Source organism: Argopecten irradians, chromosome 4 (genome assembly GCF_041381155.1).
Source record: "Argopecten irradians isolate NY chromosome 4, Ai_NY, whole genome shotgun sequence".
In the NCBI taxonomy this organism is placed as follows: Eukaryota; Metazoa; Mollusca; class Bivalvia; order Pectinida; family Pectinidae; genus Argopecten; species Argopecten irradians.
In genome coordinates, this window is record NC_091137.1 from 32577257 (window position 1) to 32601226 (window position 23970).

At 33.0% G+C, this 23970-nt stretch overlaps 1 protein-coding gene across 2 annotated transcripts; it reads right to left on the minus strand.

Annotated features, from left to right (window-relative positions):
- Nucleotides 1–5385: 5385 nt before the first annotated feature.
- Nucleotides 5386–23700, minus strand: LOC138321338 (bacterial dynamin-like protein). Of its 2 annotated transcripts, XR_011208317.1 has the most exons (10): nt 23608–23700; nt 18929–18976; nt 18493–18697; nt 17585–17874; nt 16598–16738; nt 15825–16034; nt 14355–14488; nt 10080–10209; nt 9760–9905; nt 8595–8735 (listed from the first exon to the last, which is right to left on the minus strand). XR_011208317.1 is itself a non-coding variant. In XM_069264965.1 (9 exons), the coding sequence occupies exons 2-9, from the start codon at nt 18959–18961 to the stop codon at nt 7935–7937; spliced, it is 1944 nt and encodes a 647-aa protein (XP_069121066.1). In that variant the 5' UTR covers nt 18962–18976; nt 23608–23700; the 3' UTR covers nt 5386–7934. The 2 variants fall into 2 exon arrangements, 1 of the variants encoding a protein (XP_069121066.1); XM_069264965.1 differs by lacking the exon at nt 9760–9905 and having other exon boundaries at nt 5386–8735.
- Between the last annotated feature and the right edge of the window lie 270 nt (nt 23701–23970).

A 23970-nucleotide genomic window follows, 5' to 3' on the forward strand; every position in this document is an offset into this window, starting at 1 on the left:
GACCACAGATTTTGTGTCGGTCATCTTCAGTGGATTTAAATCTATTTTTATTTATCTTCAATCTAAATATTCGCTCGATTGGCCGTATTAGTGGATTTAGCCTCCAGTGCCGTGGCACCAGACTGGCACAGCCACGGTTTAAACATCACAGTGACGGAAGAGAATAATAGACATTGCCTTGGGACATTCGATGTACGTAATGTCCAAAACTTGGTGGGAGTAGTTATACTATATTCATATATCAGAACTCACGAAACTCGAATTTATTGTGATTTTAAGTGTTTTTTGGTTATACCGAATATTACCATATATATGAAAATTTGGATGTAACATTCAAATCCTACATTATAATTGTAATGTTGATCTTGTTTACTTGTTTACGAAAATAAATAGAATACAATCTACGGAAATACGACGGATTGAAAGAACGAATAAATAGAATATCTGGAATGACTTTGACGACGTTTTCCTTTTTGTCCCAAGCCAACATTTCAGCTTATATTTAGAGACATTGATTATTTTTTCACTATATCTGCAGCATTTAGAACAACAGTCCTATTTAAGTTATCAATTTTCCTCGGTACAGAACTTTATATCTGACATCATAAATGGTGGTAAGTGAATTTTTAACTATCTAATATAATGGATATAACAACTTACCCTAAAACTATTACTTCTTAGTGGCCATATCTCAAACTTAACTTTCAGTCCTTTATTTCAATCTAAAATATTGCTGAAGCAACCTACGGAAGGTTCCTTACCATTAATCCAAACTCATTTCATATGGAAAATTTTAAGTAAAATGACTTCTTTAATTAAGAAATATTAACGAACCAGAGAAGTCAATGGTTAGATCATCTTCATCGTAGTTGATTAGTAATTGATTGTATATTATTTGCAAATTATCAACTTAGTAATTGATTGTATATTTGCACATTGTCAACTTAGTAATTGATTGTATATTTGCACATTGTCAACTTAGTAATTGATTGTATATTTGCACATTATCAACTTAGTAATTGATTGTATATTTGCACATTGTCAACTTAGTAAATGATTGTATATTTGCACATTATCAACTAAGTAAATGATTGTATATTTGCACATTATCAACTAAGTAAATGATTGTATATTTGCACATTATCATATTAGTAATTGATTGCATATTTGCACATTATCAACTTAGTAATTGATTGCATATTTGCACAGTATCAACTTAGTAATTGATTGTATATTATTTGCACATTATCAACTTAGTAATTGATTGTATATTATTTGCACATTATCAACTTAGTAATTGATTGTATATTATTTGCATATTATCATATTAGTAATTTATTGTATATTATTTGCACATTATCAACTTAGTAATTGATTGTATATTATTTGCACATTATCAACTTAGTAATTGATTGTATATTTGCACATTATCAACTTAGTAATTGATTGTATATTTGCACATTATCAACTTAGTAATTGATTGTATATTTGCACATTATCAACTTAGTAATTGATTGTTATATTTGCACATTACCAACTCAGTAATTGATTGTATATTATTTGCACATTATCAACTTAGTAATTTATTGTATATTTGCACATTATCAACTTAGTAATTGATTGTATATTTGCACATTATCAACTATAGTAAATGATTGTATATTTGCACATTATCAACTAAGTAAATGATTGTATATTTGCACATTATCAACTAAGTAAATGATTGTATATTTGCACATTATCAACTTAGTAATTGATTGTATATTTGCACATTATCAACTTAGTAATTGATTGTATATTTGCACATTATCAACTTAGTAATTGATTGTATATTTGCACATTATCAACTTAGTAATTGATTGTATATTATTTGCACATTATCAACTTAGTAATTGATTGTATATTATTTGCACATTATCAACTTAGTAATTGATTGTATATTATTTGCACACATTATCAACTCAGTAATTGATTAGTATATTATTTGCACATTATCAACTCAGTAATTGATTGTATATTTGCACATTATCAACTTAGTAATTGATTGTATATTTGCACATTATCAACTTAGTAATTGATTTATATTATTTGCACATTATGAACTTAGTAATTGATTGTATATTTGCACATCATCAGAGTATAAGTATGAACTCCTAAAACGAGAAAAATGATAATTGTAAGTAACAACATTGAAGTCGTATATACTTCTCCCATGAATTCTAGAATAAACGAACATCAAGAACGGTATGCACATGTAAATTTAAATTCCACATGATGGAATGCTTATTTTGTTTACATTATACATATTCTGATATTTGATCTCTAAGTAAACGTTATGGAGTTGTTTTTTATTGTATTTCTAATGAGAGATGCTCTAGACGTACTATGAGACGTCCTTGTGTTCTTCTGCCTTCAACAATCTAACCCTCCATTTCAGGATCATGGTAACGCCGGCGACTTCGAGGGTGATTTTTCTCATTTGCAGTTTATGGATTTGTTCAATGTTCTTAAACTTTCATATGATATCCCTGCAAACCGTTATTGCTTGCTGAAAAATCTAGATTAAGCTGTGTTTTCAATATTTTGTTTTCCTTTACATTCGGACAAGGCAAAGTAAGTAAGACTCTATACAAAGTAATAATTAGTTTTAAAACACCAAGGTACGTCAATCTTAACTATTTTCAATTCCGACGTTAAAATGCCATAGATTCAGCAATATGCTAACATGTACATAATATATTGCTATCTCAGTACGCAAAGGTAAATATTAATTTTCTATAACGCTCTATGATTCAAGGTCAAGTAATGTTTGCTAACAGGTGGTTTATCCGAATCATACACAGGCTAACGTATTTTCTTATTTGTTTAACTTTTTCAACCGTAAGTCTCTGGTTTTTATCCATGTCCCCAATCAATCATCCTCGATACTCCAGGGATTCCGATTACTTACGATCTCTACACCCCTGGGCTATCTCATAGTGAAATTGAAGGCAGCTCAGCGGAAAACATTTGACCAATCACAGGCCAGCAAAGATTTCCTTTAAAGACTACAGAGAGGGCGACGCCTAACATCAAAGCCACACAGTCAACCACAGTTTACCGTTATACGGCTCTTTTAGTATGGAGGATGCCAATCAATGTGTATGTCGCCTGTCTTAGGGGTACGGAGACAGAAGTAAGCTGTTGACCGAGTATTGAACCCTTTGCAAAGCTTGGCTTGCTAATCGTACGATGCTCTCGTAACTTTAGATACCAATCATGTACGTTCTAATATTAAGCACTGATTATAAAAAAAATGTAGTATCTGGGTATACATACTATATGTAAATGCACAAAATCTGTTTTTATTTGTCTGACAACTTGGCAATTAGAATTATAGATTTATGTCGACTGGTATGTGACTTTTCAGAATGTAAAGATTGATTATAACTTGTGTCTATACCTCCAATTTTATTACGGGTGAAGTTAAGTATTGTTGTTGATTTTTTAGGTTTTGTTGTTTTTGCTTGTTTTCTTTTCGTTGTTTTATACCATTGTTGTCGAGATGGTTTTTTGTTTCAAGCCCTTTATCTCACCTCTATCTTCATCTCGCTGACTGAAATATGAAAATTAAGCATCCCGTTACAAGTCCTCGATTTGTGGGACACAAGTTTATAAAGCGGAGGAACATTAATAACTTGAATCAAATAGATTAGTCTAGAGTTCAATTTCCACCTCTGAATTACTTGACAGAGTAGATGTGATTATCTTCAACGATATCTATCGGAATGTGTGTTAAACCAATGTTGTTTATACATAAAATGCTAAGAAACATGAAAAATTACCACTCGAGCTTAAATCTGAGAACTAAAGATTGCTTTACGATTTCGTTTGCAAGACACCGTAAGATCTTTCAATGAATAAACAAATTGTAGCTTAACATAGTGTATAATAAAAATACCGTTTAACCAGATTGAAAACAAACACCATTACGTATACTGCATTAGTATATAAATCACTCTAATTAACCTCTCTGTATTTCCTTATACACAGTTCAGTAGTCATTAATGAAATTACTGAAGCGGATACTCACTGTATGCTACATGTAACCTCGTTAATCTGTGTATCACGATAACCTTTAGTGGGGGAAGGGTCATCGGCTAAAGTGTACAGCCCATGCCTTGACCCCTACTATGGACATAAATGTAGACATAGCTATTGATGATCAAAGTTTCTTTAAAATTACCCAGTGAGTACCGGTTTGATGTTTTCTGTGTTGAGATAACCGAAGTAATAACGTTTTGGGTGATTGGACGTAATTCATGTTCTCTTTTCACCTCGCTTTCTATCCAAAACAAAAAAAGCTCAGACACAAATATGTATTTGTCGAACTAGACCGTCTGCAATTCTTTCAGTTCACGTTTAATAATTTTTTAATCCTTTTAATTCGGTAATATTATTTCTTAGTCTGTTCTGCAGAAAGGTATTTGTGTATTAATTTTACATGTACCTGTTGTCACCATTGCATGATCGTAAAAGAGCCTTTCGGGGTATATTATCTGGCTATCTGGCTTTCGTCATCTTTGTCTCCCTTGACGCAACCCCACGTAGTGTCATAGTCGGACATTTGCTTCAATAATGTAGACATTGGGTTCGTGACCCATGCTCTAGACACACTCGTTTGGCTTTAACAATCGTGATAGTTATCCGTTCCTGCTAAATGTTAGGCATCAAAAGAATGAGGCGACTATTTCTATCTGTAAATCAGTGACCAGGAACAATGCATCTTTGGTAGTACATTTCAGTGTGATAGCACTATAAAACTGGCGACACTTATCTCATTGCAGGGAATAACCAAATAAATGAAAAAAGACCTTCGAAATGGCCCCTATGTACATATATACAAGATTGAGCTCATTATAAATTTTTGACCCGGCCGTTTATAAACTGGATAAATATGAATTTCAAAAGTAAAACATGTTTCTTGACAGGTAATTATCCCTAGATAACAATGATATGAATCTGGGTTTTTTTACATAGTGCTATATGGGAACCTAGAATTTAATTATAGAACAAAGTAGCTAACTAATATTCAACTGTGTTAATGATACATTACAAAACTTAGCCAACTTTAACACTGCGGCCTATGTAAAATTATGTACTTGATTGGTCTCTATAAAAAAACACATAACGAAAACTCTTCAGTCTTGCAAACACTTTACATAACATATTCAATACAGTGGAGATCATCTTCAAAATATCCTTAACGAAAGACGTTAAGCCTTATCAACAAATTAAATTAGCCAATCAATCAATCAATCCAGATATTCCTTTCTCGTGTTATCATCATCAATTACAAAAGGCACAAAAACAATTGATTTCGAGTATAAATTGTTTATTAAGACCATATTAAATTCCACAATTCCAAGTCACAAGAAAAAAAGATACACAACTCATAATCTTACATCAAACTAATATTAAAGATTATTAACTAAAGTAAATAACAATTATGATAACGTTAAGTATATATTTTAAGAAGATGTTTCTTCGAAAACTCTTTAATTTGAGAGTATTATTACAGTACAGAAACATTTAGCGTGGTAAACTGGTAATTAATCAATCTACTCTAAATCATGAACTATACCTATATTATTTACATGATTAAATGTATCGTAGTACTTTGACAAGTTTCTAGTGAAAAAAAAGAAGTGCACTACATTTTCGAAAACAAAACAATACTTTTCACGATGTACTATAATTCCTCGCGTTTTTACACCAAATCATATTTGTTTGTCTGGATATCATCTTTTAAAAAAATCAGTAAGGCTAGGTACTTAATAGACAATGGTGAGTTCGTTAAAGGTAAATTTTAGAATTGGTTATGATCATGCAAAAGAAAACTGGTTTTAAGATCCCATTGATTGTGTTTCGAGATATTCATATCAGTATTATATACAGGACTTATGATTATATTTTTTACATCTAGAGATACTAAATTTAAGGAATGGTATACAATATAGAGATACACAATTGATAAACAAGCAACTATCGAGTGTTAGCTTAAACTTGTTTATCGCTGACATGAAAACATGTGTTATTTACAGACTTCTTATTTTAATCGAATGAACAAATGAATGATTGAATAAATCTTATGAGTCAATTGATTGAATAAATCTTATGAGTCAATTGTTGGATGAAAGATAATGAAATTATTGAATTACCAACAGGGCAATTACTTAAAGATAATCAATAAACAATATTAGATGGTGATAATGATATATGTGCATAGGTATCATTTAAAATAATCCTTGTAGCTTGTTCATAGTCACAAGTATCAATATCGTGATTACTTGCTAGTATATACCATTTCGCAATCAAACTACTGTACATATAAATATTTATAATATTAACGGAAGTCAAACTGTCCGGGCTGGATGGATACTGAATATTGAATATTGAGTAATGATTATATTATAATGATAAAACATATTTTTGTCTAATATTTATTTAACTGAATGATCTAATTATATACATACTTGAACTATAAATTTTGTATAACTGCAATTGTTTTACAAATAACATTCAATCTCCCCTTCAGAATTTTTGATAACCAATAAAAGATGAAAAATTCCCAGTTGTTGACAAACTCTGATGCATATTCCAAGGGGATGGGTAAGTTTAGCGTGCATATACACAGGGCTTTCTGGCTCAATATCTCCTAGAATGTATGTATGTTAGCTGTCAATAAATACATATGACTTAAATCTGTCATTGAAAACTAATATCATTACTAGGAATATCAATACAAAATAATTAAACTTAAACAACAAGAAAAACCTATTAAGAATAAAGTCGGAATAACCCCCCTTTAAATACCACGAAAATGTCTGCGATTAAAGTAATTCAAACAATAAGTTTTATGGCCTTTTTTCAACTCTCCATTGCACAGGCAGGTAATATCAGACTAAGAATATTTATGCAAAATTTAAATTTCAAGTTCTTTCTTTAAGCATGAAACCAAATCAAATGTGATCTCAATCAAAAAATGAAATATATCTTAGAGAGTTGTTTATATGATGAAGAATTAGGAAATGTTCTATTAAAATATATATCACGGAATATTAATATGTACTTATATAAAAAAATGTCATAAACGAAATAAGGGATGTATATTTTGCAAAATTGAAAAACGAGGCTTAGTATCATCTTATAAGGTACAGTATTAACAGAAATCTAATTTAGAGGTAATTGTCTAACATGCTTTATGAAAATTGTATCAATGATTGTGTAAGTGAAAAAAATAGCATGTCATTTTATTCATTTTTGTTATTAGATGTATATCAATCGGTCTCTAAAATTCCTTAAGTTGCATACGATAAGATAAATTAAAACTAGAGAAATAAAAATCATGGCTGTTAAGCATTCTTCAATAAGTTATATAGGATTTTCTCTTCTCTAGAAAACAAAAGATCATAAATGAATTTTCATATCCAGCATTATTAGATCCATAAAAGTTATCAGTCAAATGAAAGATAAATATTTTCTATTTTTCGTTCCCTTTTCACTATTCTGTCCGATTACAAGGGACCTTCTACATTATTACAATCACCATTGTTTTAAATAAAAATGATGCATGATTGTATGAATTTCTGTTTTACAAAAATGAATTATGTACAAAGTCGAAAATTATTGCCTGCTGGCCATGTTTGTTTCTTATTGCTCCCATACTCACTCATGGGGAACCTAACGACAAAAGAAAAATACCGTTGACAAACTTCTATTGTTAAAATCTATTCTTATCCATTCAGTCATCTTTTTTTTCAGATCACTACAAAAAGCAATATTTGTACAACTGGAGACCAAGAGAGGAATAAAAAAATGATTAGATGGTAAAAAATAAACGAAATATGGTACATTGCAAATCAAACGTGTTGGAGTAGTATTTTTGTTCTTGTTTAAGACAGCTCTATCTGTCTCAGGATTTCTTCCATATGCCTACAGACATCTCTAACCTCGAGAAAACCATCGGGTAATGTGTTTGTCTGATATTTCTCTTTGAGATCATCTAATTTCTGTTTGTATTCTCGGACCAACTTGTCAGAGCAGCTACCTGTAAACTTAGTATGAATATGGTCATCCAGGTAAGAGAATACTACGGAATGTAGTTTTGACTCTGTGCACGCTGTCTGGATATATTGTTTTGACCATATATCAAGTTGTTGTTTTTTATTTTTTTTGTAACTGCTCATTTTACTGCCTGGTGACAAATGCATTGCTGCTGCAACGGGTATCATTGGGATTAACCCAACCAACCCTACAGGTACCAAGAGAGGCACTGCTATCGCTAAGGCAGCTACGGTCACACCGCTTATATCCATGCCGCCGTCCTCCTCTGTCATTATGTCCGAATTGGTCGCAGATGATTTAATGGTAACGGTTTCGATGTCATTATCTTTAAGAAAGCACGTGATTTGCTTTCTGATTCTACTGAGCTCAGCGTTGACATCGTCTATTTTCAAATCAAGTTCGTCCACTAGTTCCGTAACATTTAAAATATGCTGAGAAATGGCTTCATCGATGAATTTTTGTATGGCACTTGTAGCTTCCTTTTGTAACTCGTTATAATCAGAAGCTTCTGGAAATTGTTTCCATTTGAAAATTTCATCAATGCTTTCCTCTTTGTTCAAATATTCGAAAATTTCTTTTGCCAGTTTTCTTTGTACTATGCTAGCTTGGTCGTCTATAAATTCTTTCCCCTACAACGGAATGCATATTATGATTAATGTGAGTAATAGCAGGTATATGGATCCTCAACCGGTATCCTGGATATGTCAGTGATCACTTAATTCAGTATGAAAGTTAAATCACGTCTTTAAGGTAGAGAGTTGAAGTATAAAGGGTTCAAGATATGAGGAAACAAGAACAGAGTGAATCTTAGTTAGACATGTACTATTTATAGACTTTCGGGCATCCAGATGTAAGTTGAAGATTGAATGAACTCAGTGGTACAATGTTATACAAGTATCAGCATTTAATTTCCATATGAACATGATAATTAATTAAAGTTTATATCAATACATTAACATTTACTTGTACTTCTATTATATAAACTAACCAAGGCAAAGTGAAGTATATGAGGGTATAACTGACACCCAAAACGTGCCATTATGACGTCACTGATGTTGACGTGATCACGTCAAAATGGCTGTTCTATCTCGTGGATTAAATCGTCGTGTCGTTGATAACGGTTTTCTTGGTCTAGCTTAACAAACATTTAATGCAAAGACCCCACAATGAGTTGATAATGTAAATATAAGCATAAAACTATCTACCTATGGCATCCATGGTCTATATATAGATGCCAGAGCTTTGCAGACAATCATCTCATAATGCGCTAGGAAGATAGTTTATTGCATAAATGGACCAACCAAAGTGTCAACAGACCATTTTAAACATCCAATGGGTCTAGATAACAATTTATAATTCTCATATTCCTGTGGTAATTTCCAGACTCACATTCTATAAGTGTCACACGTATTTGTAGGGACACTGCAGAAGATGGTAAGCGGAAATTATCGTAAAAGGCTGAGCACCTCTGGTAGCAGTATTGGCTTGTACGATTACTTAAACAAACTCCATATTCAACTGATGCCAGATGAGCTTAAGTTTAAGAAAGTCGCTATGATGTTGATGATTACAGCACAAATAACAATATCAGTAGGAAGGAAGTCCACAAATGTTTCCAGCACGGTTCATATGATTTATTTCTCTCATACCTACACGTATAATACTGGCGGGTCTCGGGCAATACACTCATGTCGCCTGAAGCTGTATTGCATGCCTACCAATGCAATAAAGCCACGTGATGTCACAGCGTCAACAAAATTACAATTTTAACATTTTCTTCTGAAACTAGGCTGTGTTTACTATAAAAAATACAAACAAAAGGTTTTGTGTTGAAAGTATCACGCAATTTTCATGTATTAGGAATTGATTTGCATCGCGTTTTTTTTCGAATTTATTTCAAAATGGCGGAAAATCATAGTAGTAAAATTGCAATTAAACGTCGAGGTAGAACATGTGTATTAACAGTACAATACCTGATCAAGTTTGCATTCCATTTCTGCGACTAATGTCGTAAATCTCCCAAGTTTTCTGACATTTTCATTTAGGTCCTGATCAATGGGATCGACAAAGCGCTTCATATGTTTAATCACTTCCTTCAGAAACCTAAAATAAAACATTTATGTATAACATAGGAACATTGATAATAAATTACTTTTAACATACATAGTATGACACATTAATTTTTAGTTATAAGTCCTAATAACAGGCAAGGTCATGTAAGCACGTGCCAGGTTTAATGGTTGAGGGAAACCGGAGTACACAGAGAAAACCACCGATCGGGGTCAGTATTTGGCAACTGCCCCACTTGGGATTCGATCTTACGACCCAGAGATGGAGGGCTTGTGAAAATATGTCGGGACATCCTAACCACTGGGTCACCACGGCTCCCAATATGGCACGATACGATAAAATTTCAGCTTAAGAACGATCTTAATCAGGTTTCCACAGTTAGTATGATTATTTGGTTTGGTTAACAATCTGTTTATAACTAAATTTACAGATCAGCAAAGTGATCCAATGAATGGTTCATTCAATACTGCAAGTCTTTTGAAAGTTTTGAAAAATATGATTTATGGAATATTTCTCGGAGTAGATTATAGGGTTTATCGTAGAATTTTATAATTGTTTTGGTCAGATCTAAAAGTTTTTATCTTAAAATATATGATTAGTCAGTTAAAGATCAACAAATGTAAGTTAATCAAAGTCATGGATTAATCAAATGCATTCCAAAACAGGGGACATACAATTATTTTTTTAAATTGGAGACCAATTACATTATCAAATAGTACTATAAAATTGCCTCAACTAGTAGATCTAGAGCTAATAGAATAAAACAAAATCTGGTCAATATCTTAAGTCCAAGGCGGATTTTGCCAAAGGTCGTTATATAGGAGAATGATTCGGATAAATACATATAATGACATTATCGAAAAACAGAGAAAAATAACGAATCGGGAATTTTACTAATGTTAGATTTCGAAAAGGATTTCGATTGCATTGAGTGGTACTTTATAGAACAAGAGGCCACTCGGCCTTAACGGTCACCTGAGTTCGAATATAGATTGAAACAAAGACACTATATATATATACTGGCCCTTGAACTCGGTCAGTGATTTTATAAATTTGACTTTTTAATTTATGAAGAGTATTTGCTTCCAACAAACCTGTGAACTCAGAAGAAGATTTTTTGAAATTTTAGTCATTTTGACCCATCCGTCTGGCCCCCCAAGGGGTCAGCAAGGACCGATATGGATGTTAAAATGCTATATCTGAGGCTAAAAATTCTACTTAAGTTTGACTCATTTTCTATGAAAGTTGAACAAATAATGTTCGTATATACTTGAGACCCCAGGGTCATATAATTAATCATTTTGACAAAATACCTTAATACCTTTCCATCCATAAAGGGTATTTGATTATACCATTTCCAGAATTTTTGAAGTTTTAGCCTACTTGACCCCTTTTTGCCCCGCCCCTCTGCTCCCAGGGGGTCAACCGGGAGCAATATGGATATGATGGAAATATGGAAATGCTATTTTAGACTAATAATTCTAACCAAATTTGACTCATTTCCTATTAAAATTGGGCAAAAAATGCTCATAAATGTGTTTTCCCTATAGAAACAATAGTAAACTTGACCCCCTCTCCAGGGGGAAACGTGGGACCCCAGGGTCACATAATTCACAATTTTTGTAAAGGACCTTGAGACCTTTCCATCTGTGAAAAGTATTTGATTCTACTAGAATTTTGGTTCCCAGAATTTCAGAAGAATGATTTGGAAGTTTTAGCCTATTTAACCCCTTTTGGCCCCGCCCCTAAGGCCCCTGGGGGTCAGTGATGGAAAAGGATTCGTTAATAGAATTCAATGGCTATCTCATACTGATAATTATCACGACATTTGACTCATTTCCAATTACAAATGACCAAATAATGCTCAAAAATGTGTTTTCCTATATGAACTATAGTGAACTTCACCCTCCGAGAGACCCCAGGTCATATAATTCATATTTTTTGTAAAGGACTTTAAGACCTTTCTATCTATGAAGAGTTTTTTATTCTACCACATCTGTGAAAGGAGAAGAAGATTTTTGAAAGTTTAGTCAATTTTACCCTTTTGGCCCCTCCCAAAACCCCCTGGGGTGGGGACCATATAATTCACAATTTGAATTGGCCTTAGAAGATTTACGCAAAAATTATTTGAAATTGCATCATCAGTTTTGGAGAAGAAGTCGAAAATGTAAATTGTTTTCGGACATCCTACGCACGCCGGACGACGACGGGCAAAAGGTTATTAGAATAGGTTATTTGAGACTTGGTCTGAGGTGACCTTAAAATGTTTGCGTTTGTTTGGCGTTAGTGATTTAATTTTAATTTATTTTAAAACTTAATGTTCAAATATATCAGCATACATGTAAGTCAAAAACAATGGTTACCTCTCATATCCATTTGTAGTCACACGCGGAGTGGGACAGGGTGACCCTCTGTCCCCATATTTGTTTTATTATTTGCAATGAGTTATTAAGTGCAGCAATAAAATTTGAACCTGATGTAAAGGGAATAATTTTGAATTATTCCAAATAGCTTATTAGTCAATATGTAGATGACTAGATCCTTAGCAAATTCATTATATCTGATCGACATATATGGAGAATGTTCTGGTCTGAAAACAAATTTTGATAAGTAGGCTGTATGGTTGGGGGTGATACGGGGCTGCAGCGAGGAGATCGAAACAGAACATAATGCGGGGAGACTGTATTTGCATACAAATAGAATGATACAAATGACGACATCTACGTCTTCTCCATTTTCATTCAACTGTCTTACTAACCATGACGTCATAGATATTTAACGTCATAATATGTTGTACATGACACGACGTCGCCTTTTGACGTACATTTACGACACATGAAATCATCGAGGGAAATTTAAGCTTTTAGGGATTAAATAAGATTTATCGTAAATTTATTGTTATTTCTTTATATAATAGTTTGTCTTCATAAAGAGCATTTGTTCACAGGGGGTCAACTCAATGAAAATGGTCCGACCCTAGGGGACAGAGGGGCAGGGCTCAGAAGGGGAAGGGCAATGATATTTTATAAAGGACCTAGGTAAGACCCATGGGGATAGAACGGCGGGGGTCAAAAATGGGAGCTTTGCTGAACTTTGGCTTTAAAATACGACTCCTCCTTAATCCTTGAATGGGTTACAACCATATGTTGATGAAGAGCTACCAAGTTTGTTCAACCAATGACCTTTACCTATTTCAGAAATTTCATATTTAACAAAGGAGTTCCTTGCATTGCTTACATTAATTGTTAACTTTTAGTTTATACTGTGACTTTGGCGTTTTGTGCCATGAGTCAGATGGCCGATAAGGCCCATTGGCCTCTTGTTTATAGTGATATCACTGAAAAATGTCACCGAAGACACCAAGCAACATACCCCACCCGGTCACATTATACTGACAATGGGAATACCAGTTGTCCCATTACCATTATGTTGAGCGCTGAGCGGGAGCAGAAACTACCACTTTTATAGACTAAGGTGTGTCTAGGCCAGGGGACAGAACCCAAAGCCTTCTATTTACAGAGGCGAACGATCAAAGCACCTTATAATGCATATATAAACGATAAACAGAAAATCATGTTTTTAATAATAGTATGTACACTGTATAACATGCAAATATGACATATATGGGACGTCCCAATTAATTCCAATGTACATATTCAATATCGTGGCATATGACCATAGTAGGAATAATGTTTGGTTTGGTAAAAATGTTTCTTTTTTTTTACAGCCGCAATTTTCCTTACAGAGTCCAAAAAAGGGACTCGATGTGTATGCCTTCCTAAAGTCGAATCCGGTCAAACCATCGCTCCTACTAGATGCTATAAACACTAGTAAACATGATGGCATGGTGACAGAAATATGTACTGAACCCTGTGGACTTGCATATTTTGCCAAAAATTACAATACAAAAGTGTTCGAGTCAACAGTAATACCTAAGGTAAGGCCTGATACATACACTTTTTATCAACTTAGCTATGATCAATTACACCAAAGAAGTGATACATGTATATAGTTCTACAAAATGTCACTAGTTTAAACAGGACCTCGATATTTCAAACGGCGAACTTCACTGTAAGAAGTCAACGCTTAAAAGACATTCTTACAAGTGGGCAAGATGGTATTGACATATGATTTCCATCATGTATGATACCTATAACATTTTGTTCATGTGCACCTACATCTTGTGTTTCCTAGACTTGGCAGTAGCACAGCTTTCAACTGTACGGTGAATCCTGGTGAGAACGTTCTCGTAATCCGCTTCTGCTGAGACATAGTCTTCATTAATTTGACCCTTGTTTTGCTTTCGCCACACCTGTCAAACGTACAAATTCAACAATTTAAACAACCAACTGTATCACATGTGTAATTTATATATATTGTTGTTTCGTTGTTATTTGTTTTATTTGTTTGTTCTTAAGGTTTTAGATGATGTTTTACAAGTGATATTTTGTTTGCCTTTATATCACTTACCTATTACCTATTACAGGAGGTATACTTGAACATAGCTATGTTAAGAAAAAGCATGTATGCATCAGGCCTTACCCTAGGTATTACTGCTGAGTTGTAGATTCTTATGTTGCTTGTAAATTTTGGCAACATATGCAAAAAAATGCACATTCCAGTTTGGCAAGTCCATAGGGTTCGGTACATATTTCTGTCACCAGAAAACATACCACTATGCTTACTAGTGTCTATAGCATATACAAGGAGCGCTTGTTTGTCCATTCGACTTTAAAAAAGCAAACACATCGAATTTCTTTTTACTTTGACATGCAATTAGCGGTTGTTGATTACATCATACATATATGATACATATTGAAGCGTTCCTATTGATACCAATGTACATACATGTATTCTATAATGTTATAATGTCAACTGTACATAATGGGAATACTGTTAATAAAAATATGTTAAATTTGGGAGCTTAAAGTTAAATGTGTCGTAATTTTCATTTTCATTAATCAAGAAGAGCTTTAAATATGTTAATCTCCACCAAAATTCAAATAAGAAATCATTATATTTACTCCTGCAATGCGGTAAAAAGTTTACACGTGGTAAAACCAAGGAGCCAAGATGTGGACTATCATTTCAGTATTTCAATAACATTTTACAATGATATCATCAATTATCAAATGACTTGTATCTATATGTTTTCATCTAAACATGCCCAGTTATGGCTTTAAAATCTACAACCGACATTTGCATGATAAGGTCAAAAGGAGTCGATGTGTATGCTTTTGAAAAGTCGAATTCGCAAACTCTCTTTGTACAAGCTATATACACTAGTAAATATAATGGAATGATTATATGGTGACAGAAATATATACCGAAACCGGTGGACTTATTATAGTGAAATGTACACTTCTTCAATTTTTATTTATATATTTATTGATGTATTGATGCATGTGGTGCCAAAACAATCATGACTCAACATTTATACCTAAGGTTAGGCCTGATGCATACACTTTTAATCAACTTAGTTATATTTAAATATATCTAAGAAGTGATATATAGGCGTGCGAAATATCACAATCATAAACAGGGTCTATACCTGAATTACTATATATTATTTTATAAAGCATTTGAAGGATGTGGATTTTCATAACTCTTGACAAAACAGACAAGCTATTTATATTCGTTGTACTTACTTCGGTAACACTGAGAGGGAATAATTGGGTTTCATGAAAGTCCTTCCAGAAGATTTGAATTTTGTTGATCATTTCCTGTCTATGATCTTGTCGTTCACATTCCGTAACCGTATCCCATTTATTTGCGATGAATATAATTCTTCCTGGGTCAAACGCAGGAATTTGCCCCGAGTCATGCAGCCGTAAGATTTCTTGAAGTACAGGAACGCCCTTTAAAAAGAAATACATATTTTAAGATTTTTTTAGACGGTGCAAAGTATACTATCATTATCCTGGATATGAAATTAAATTTGGCAACACAAGTCTCAGTGTGACAAGATATTAAAGACAACTCTAATTAGTTCATACGATCAGGGTAAGGAGTAGAGCAACAACGAAAGAGCGTAAATGACCCTATCATTTTATGAGATAAATTAAAAACTCATATTAACATTTTCATATTTAGATTTTACTATCAAAGTAATGTTTTTAAAAATGTTTTAATATACCGCAATCATCAAGGTGATACACCAAAAACTAACAAAAATATTGAGAAAAACTGGTATTTCTAGCATTTCATAGTGGCCACATGTCTCAACCAGCCTACAGTTTGCAAGACATCGAATATTTGCCAATAGAGTTTGATAGACTAATTACTTTATTCGAAGCCTAAGGCCACATCATAATAAGATAGTGTATCCCTTAAAGCTGCTTTCGTTTCTCAGAACTGATGTGATACACTATATATCAGTATGGTATTTCTCTTAGATTATCAGGTAAAATCTATCATTTACTCTGTCCTCAGAAATCCCAAGTGAGGTTGATGAATTGAGTACGAAGATGACCCCTATAGCTCTTGTTAGGAACTTCAACAGTTTCTCAGTAACGCGTTCATTGTCACCAAATCCAGGTGTATCCACTAGGAAAACATTGTCCTGAAAGATTGCAAGAAAACTAGATTTCAGCCGTAAACATTTTTTATTAACGTGCGTAATTAATCGCTTCAACAATTGAGACAAGAAGTAGGTGCACAAGTATAGAAATGATAGTCATTTTGATTCTCTGGTTACTATAACTGAACATATCCATTGAATCTGCCGGCGACCAATATACGCCATGTATCTTTTCGCGCATGTGTATTTGTATAACACACGAATTTCTAAGCGATATGTTTTTGGAAATCATCTGCATGGTAGCGTCTTCTATTAGAAGGTGACTTTATTCACGAAAATTCATGTGTAACCATACAAATACATATGTGATGGCGATAATAAGTACTTGACAATAATCTGTCGCGTGCCAGTATCTTGAAGAAATTTAATCAAATTTTCTTTATTTTAATCGTAATTATATTTATGCAACCGTCGCAATTGGTGAAATTTTTAATCTGATATTCCACAACAAATCTATAAATTTCAACATATATGCATTGCCATAGCATAACAAACACGTTATAACACATAAGAAAATCAAAGCATGTATCCAATAATGACAATTATATGTACACAAAATAAAACAAAAAGCCTGTGTTGGGGTTGCCAAACTCGTGGAAAATACATGTACGTAAATAGAGGCTACACAAACGAGTGTATGTTAGATATGTTATTTATTCCACAATAGTAAATCATTTTTCAAAAGTTAAAAAAGACACTAGCTTTAACTTTTAAAGTGAAAAATACCTTAACATATCTATCTGGGTGCAGATGGATTATACATAAGGCAAGTGATTTGAAAAAGGATTGTACATGAGGAATAGTACAATGAGTTACTTTATCTTTTACCTCCAATATTGAACAAGGTACAAATACTTCAAGACATCTGTTAGGATCATCCTCGCTCTCATCATATTTCACATGTTCTCTCAATTCTGTTTGAAACTGCTGATCAGTTAAGCGATTTCCTTTGATGATCTTCCGTGGTGTACAATCATTCAACGAGCTGACATGTGCTTGAAGTTCTGAGCCTTTCTTGACGTAACACATGCAGAGGGTACAAGGACGACTTAGCTCCGGAAGCACTTTTCTTCCGATCAGTAAATTTAGGAAGCTGCTTTTTCCGGCGCTCGATTCTCCTTTTAAGTGAAATATAATAAACGTTCTATTATTACCAAGGAATCCTTAAAGATGCTCCACCGCCGACAGAGCATAAATGATATTCATCATTTGAACAATAATTGGTGTTTAATCGTGTATATATATGTCTAATTAACACAAAAACAATATGAAACAATTTATTTTGCCTTTGGTGCATGCGCAATCAGTACTTCGTTCCATATAGGATATAGTGCCGCAGAATTTTTTCGGGATGCAATTAATTATTTTTTATACAGTGTATTTTTAACTTGAAGTAAAATTAGAAGCTCAAACTTTTCAATGGTGGTTATGGTGTAAAGTAAGTAACTTTTGTAACTGAAGAAAAATACTAAATCGTCTGCTGCTGTTTTTGATAGTGAGAAAATACTATTTTTCAGCGGTGGATCATCTTTAACGCAACCATGACATGTACTGTTAATGATTTTTTGAAAAGCTTCGATTTTGTTGATTTCGTTCGATCTCTTCGACAAAAATACTAAAGGAAAAACTACAACTGCGAAATTATGTAATTATATAAAGTTTGATTTTATCTTAACTAGTGCACTTGGATTTTGCGCAAAAGCATCACTCTATTGGTATCTTCACAAATAGCTTACCAATAACAAGAATCGGACGGTCCACTTTTTCCAGGTCAGTGATCCCTTGCTCCACATGTTTAAGGACTTTCGTATCATATTTTTCTATATGTTCTCTGATGGATGCATTTTGTACTGCCCGTTCATTGATATAAGTGAATGCATAAAGTAGTTGTTTACATTCTCCTTCATCTTTTTTCAGTAGAGTTTTTAAATCGCGTTGAAACTAAAATTAAACAAGAGATCAAATCATTTCAGAAAAAAGTATTTAATACTTTTGCGAAATAGCGATAACATACTTTAATTTCTGAACCAAATAAATTAAAATTGATGATATTTTAGAATAATTTACATCAGAAATCAAATCGCGTTAACAAAATACACAAATGTAATAACCATACGTAAAAAGGAAAAAGATGCTGGAAAGAAATGCAAACATACTTATCCATTTACTTACTTTTCTATTTACTGCTGTTCTGTCCTCGGCCATTCTGGGATAGTTGACCTGGGATAGAGACAATAGATAGCATTATACATCAATTTATGTAAAATATACTTAATATTATCATATATATGCATAAAGTGACCATTAATGTGTCGTACATTGTATATATATATTTATAAATATCATGTAATTAAATAAAAAAAATCAAATTATCAATGTCCACATTTTTCGTAAGTTCATAGTTTTTTTGAATAAATATATTGATACCTCCTCAAACTGCCGCGCATGCCTAAAGCAGAATCTTATATTATTCTTTCAATATTCATGTGAATACCGGCGATTACATGCATTTATAATGTGGATCAGATTAATTTCCCTAACAAACAAGTTTTCATATACAACCGGATTTTAAGTTTGTAAGCTAACGATACTAGCAGTACGTTTGTACCCGAAACTGGTTGGTTTAACAGTAGGCTTAAAAAACGCAAGAAGACAATTCACTCCAAACATCCTGTAGGATATGTTATTATAAATACTAGTACTAGTGTCATCATATTGAATAATAGAAATTATTGCCTTAATGCCTGTAAACTGTAGGGGTTTGTGCATCGAATTCAGTGAGTCTCTATCCAGGTGGAAGAATGAATGTCAGCAACAATTTATGTTACTATCGCGGATAACATGCACCATGAATGTGATAGTTACAATGTAGTTCAACTATAACAGAATACAATTTAAACAAGAAACCTAACATGTTTTGTATTGTCACTGCTTCCTTCTGACCAGAACCATATATATTTTTTTTAAATATTCTAATTTGTTGATTTGCCAGTATGTTTAGTTTGGAATAAACTAGATGTATCACTTGAAATAGCAATGAAACACTAATTTGGAAGGGGAGATAACCTTAGTCTTTCCTCTATGTAGTCTTGGTATTAATTATGATGTCTTGTGTTGTTTACAATCAACGTAAGATTTAAATTGGTTTACATCTCATAAAGAATATGGTCAGTAATAAAAGAACTCGATGCATATATATGTTTATGTTATGTTTAGTCAATGAAGGAGTATCTGTCTGTGTTTTATTTTTGCAATCCATTCAGCTGGGTTTTTTGTGGGCACTCCATGCTAGTGGGCACTCAGTTGAAAATATGCTGGGTTTCATGTATTTGCTTCTTATTCATAAAATCTGTTGCCTTACCCCAACAGTGTGTTTGATTTGTTTGTGTGGAAGTATGGTCCTGAAATAATGCCGTTTTTGATTCATTATATTTCTTCTTAGGAATGAATGACTTTCTAATAATATTGTTTGTATACTTCATCTGCATCTGAATTAAATTCTACTTAAAGCAAAATGTTCATAGGTCTCTTAGGTCACATGATAGTCATGACAGTACGAGGCCAGGCACCTGGACAGGAATACAATATTTCTATCATACCTGTGTGGCTGGTCTATGGCAATACACTGATGTTCCCAAAGCCAGTATTGCATGGCTACCCTTGCAATAAGGCCCCATGACATCACAGCGTCAACAAAATTACTATTCGCGGTACAATTTTAACATTTTTTTCAGAAATTAGGCTCGGTTTACTAAGATACAAACGACGGGATTTTGCATTGGATATATCACAGAATTTTCATGTATGGCGGGAAATTATACCAGTAGAAATGCAACAAAACGTCGAGGCTAGAGAGAAAAGTATTATTTCTTATTTGGATATGGAGGATAGAGATATTCTACCCTTGAGATCACAAAATGTAAAACCGTCGGCAAGCCGCGTACTACATTTTGTGACCCTTAGGTAGAACATATGAGAGTCTTATAATATTGCAAACGCGGTTAAGGTGTTATTCGGAAATGGAAAAAGCAAAGTATTATGTGCCGTAAGTTTCATACTCATTAATCAGGAATTGTTTTAATATGATATTCACAACCAAAAATTATCATTATTACACGTTCTACTTAAAATGCATATGTTTTGATATTACAAAGTCAAATAAAAATTCAAAATAAAGTTTGGCAGTACTGCCAATAATCCTTATATTGACGTCTACAGTGAAGTGGAATGAGAACACAGGTTGTGATATACAGCGATTTCCACCACAATAGGCGGGGTTATTCAACTCTCAGGACATTGAATAAACACTGCAGCTATTGATTAACAATTTGTTTATACCACACGTGGTATAAACTCTGTACGCACTCTGATTGGCTGACACGGTGAACTTTGACCGAACTACTTATTTCTAAGTGTCACGTCATCATTTGTCAACCTCATCGATAATCAAATGTTGTGATCGCCGCTTGACGTCAAAAATTGTTGTTGGAAAGCGTGTGCATCGTGGTCGTTGTGTCAAAATACGTGAAGGTTTCATACATGTTAAATTGACCTTTAGTACTAATAATACTTCTTGACGGAAAGAATTTCACTGATGAGTTTCGTAGATTTAACATGAATGAAACGAACTTGATCTTTAGATCTTGATGATAATGACTTGATGATTATCTGGCGGAAAATAGACGATGCCGTGGCATGCGAATGCTTTTACATGTGTAGTCCGACATTGAGTTTTATTTTCTGGAAGCAACTGTGAAGATTTGAACTCAACAAGACCTTTAATGAAAATATTATTACACCTTATTTGCATATTTCGGTTAATACTCGTTACCGTATCCCCGCCGTGTTTCTATCGGCTAAAACGAATATGATTGTGGTAGAAACAGGTCACACTACTCGTGGTTGATGAATATTGAATTTTGTCCACACTAGTAAGTTATTTTTTATAAGTTACAAAAGACATTCGCTTAATCTCGTGAATTGTGTAACTTTTAATAAAATAACTCACTCATGTGGAATAAATTCAATATTCAATAACCACTTATTGTGTAACCTCTATTTAATAGATTACTAAAGAAAAAAGATATATTTCAAAATTTTCGTCAAGTTATGGCACATATATAAAATTACAATGAACATGATCTGACGATTTGACGCTTTTAATGTATATTGATATCAAAGTCTTTAACTCTGTCCCTAGTAATACCTGGTAAATATTTCAAAAGAATCAAATCAGCTCTGGTAATCTTTAGTCACCAATAGGCAGTAATGTCTTTGTGCACAATAGTCCACATAATATAGACACGTGGGGGATTATCATTTTACAATACCCATAAATGTTTGTCTTTGTCTGTTCTTGGCATGAAATACGGGGTATTTGTTTATAATCATGCCATTACTATATTGTGTATATATACCTTTTATATTCTGCAATCTGTCCCCGGACTAGAGATTGAAACAATAGAGTAAGATCTAGCAAGGAGTATTGTTCTTTTGTTCAGAATATTATGAGTTACATTAGTATTCTGCTTAACAAAAATACACAAAAGAAATACCTACATGAGAACATCGTGAGGACAAAACAATAGAAAAATGCAGGTATTGTCTAAACTAAGAAACATTGTCTTGTCAAAGCTGTCACTACAATTTATGAAATACTCGCAAGATATGAGCAATTTGAAACTGAATGCAAATGAGTTAAACTACAGCCGACGATCTAATACATATATATTAAATCTTATAATTTTCACTTTATAGTTAAATTGATATTATCATTAAATACAAGTGTTAACAGATAAAAGGCGTTATGATATTCAATGTTCAACAGAAGACACATTATTTGAATAAATTAAATTAAAAATAGTATTTTTTATACAATTTATAATTAATTTTTCTTTGCTTTCATACCAAATCTGGCTTTCTAATTGGCCAATATTTTTTTTGCATACCACTATGAAAAAAAAAATCCGAGAATGGCGCGAAACCCCGACGTTAACGTGACGTCACAATAGAGACATTGACGTTGCGTATTGATTCGTAAAAAAGAATCCCTTGAAAAACCACTATAATGTTACATTAAAACATACTTCATTTTATCCAATAGAGTATAAAATTTGTTTGCAAACTTTTGTGAGGATTCACACAGTTTGCAAACAATTTTTTTTTCATACCCCGATAAAATTAAAAAATAGTGACATCAATGCTTAATTACATGCGATGTTGCAAATTATTAATGTATAAAAATCGTTTATATTTATCCGTGCCTTTTAATGATTTTCACAGCTATATTCGTCAAAATATATTTCAATAGATTACCGAAGAAAAAATGGATAGCAACATTTTCCAGAGTACCCCGAGGAAAAACCACCGACCAGCTGCTAGTACCTGGAAACTGCCCCGCATGGGATTCGAACTCACGACCCACAGGTGGAGACGGGGAATGAAAATTCTACGTTATAAGCATTAACCTGCTGAAAGCGTGTTCGTTATAAATGTGCTTATATGAGCAGTACCCTCTTGATTTGTATAACTACAATGAACAGGATAAAACCAATTTTCATTTCAGAATATTTTTTCGGCTGGTGTGATGATAAAAGGTATTGGACAGTAAACAGTAAAGTCCAGATTCTTAAAATAAAACAATTCAGCACGGTCAAATCAACTATGACCTTCATCATTTAATTACAAGAAATTTACAAATAACATATGTAGTTAGAGTTCAATATCAGCCAATACATATACATGCGAATCATGACGTTGAAGTTTATAGATAAGCGTAAAGCTGTGTATGTTAAATTGTTGCCTTTTTACATAATTAATTAATTTTTTCCAAAATAAAACACAGAACATACCTATGATCAGGTCTACCCCGGCCGCCTCGTCCCCTTGTTTTGATATACCTAGCTAACAAGGAAGGTAATTAAATGCATTACTGATCATTACTGATCATGTATTATGTTAATTCTACATTTAAACTTGACATGTGAACTTCCAGGTAGGCTGCGCAAGCCAAATACAGCTCTCTGTGAGATTATAGTTTCAAGAACTTCGTCCTGGGAGTTTTTACAGGACTTCTGAATAATATCAGGACAATACAATTACAAAAACGTTTTCGAAATTTGAATGTACTTCATTTACATTGATAAAAATAGATCATGACAAAAATAGACCATATATATTTATATGTATATTTTAATATCGAATATTTAACAAAT

Excerpts from the sequence above, each read along its gene's own strand:
- LOC138321338 (XM_069264965.1), bottom strand. The coding sequence starts at position 18,961 with ATGGCCGAGGACAGAACAGCAGTAAATAGAAAA. Across the intron at positions 17,875-18,492 it reads CCGTCCGATTCTTGTTATTG|GAGAATCGAGCGCCGGAAAA; the intron begins GTAAGCTATTTG and ends TTCACTTAAAAG. Across the intron at positions 8,736-10,079 it reads TGGAATGCAAACTTGATCAG|GGGAAAGAATTTATAGACGA; the intron begins GTATTGTACTGT and ends ATTCCGTTGTAG.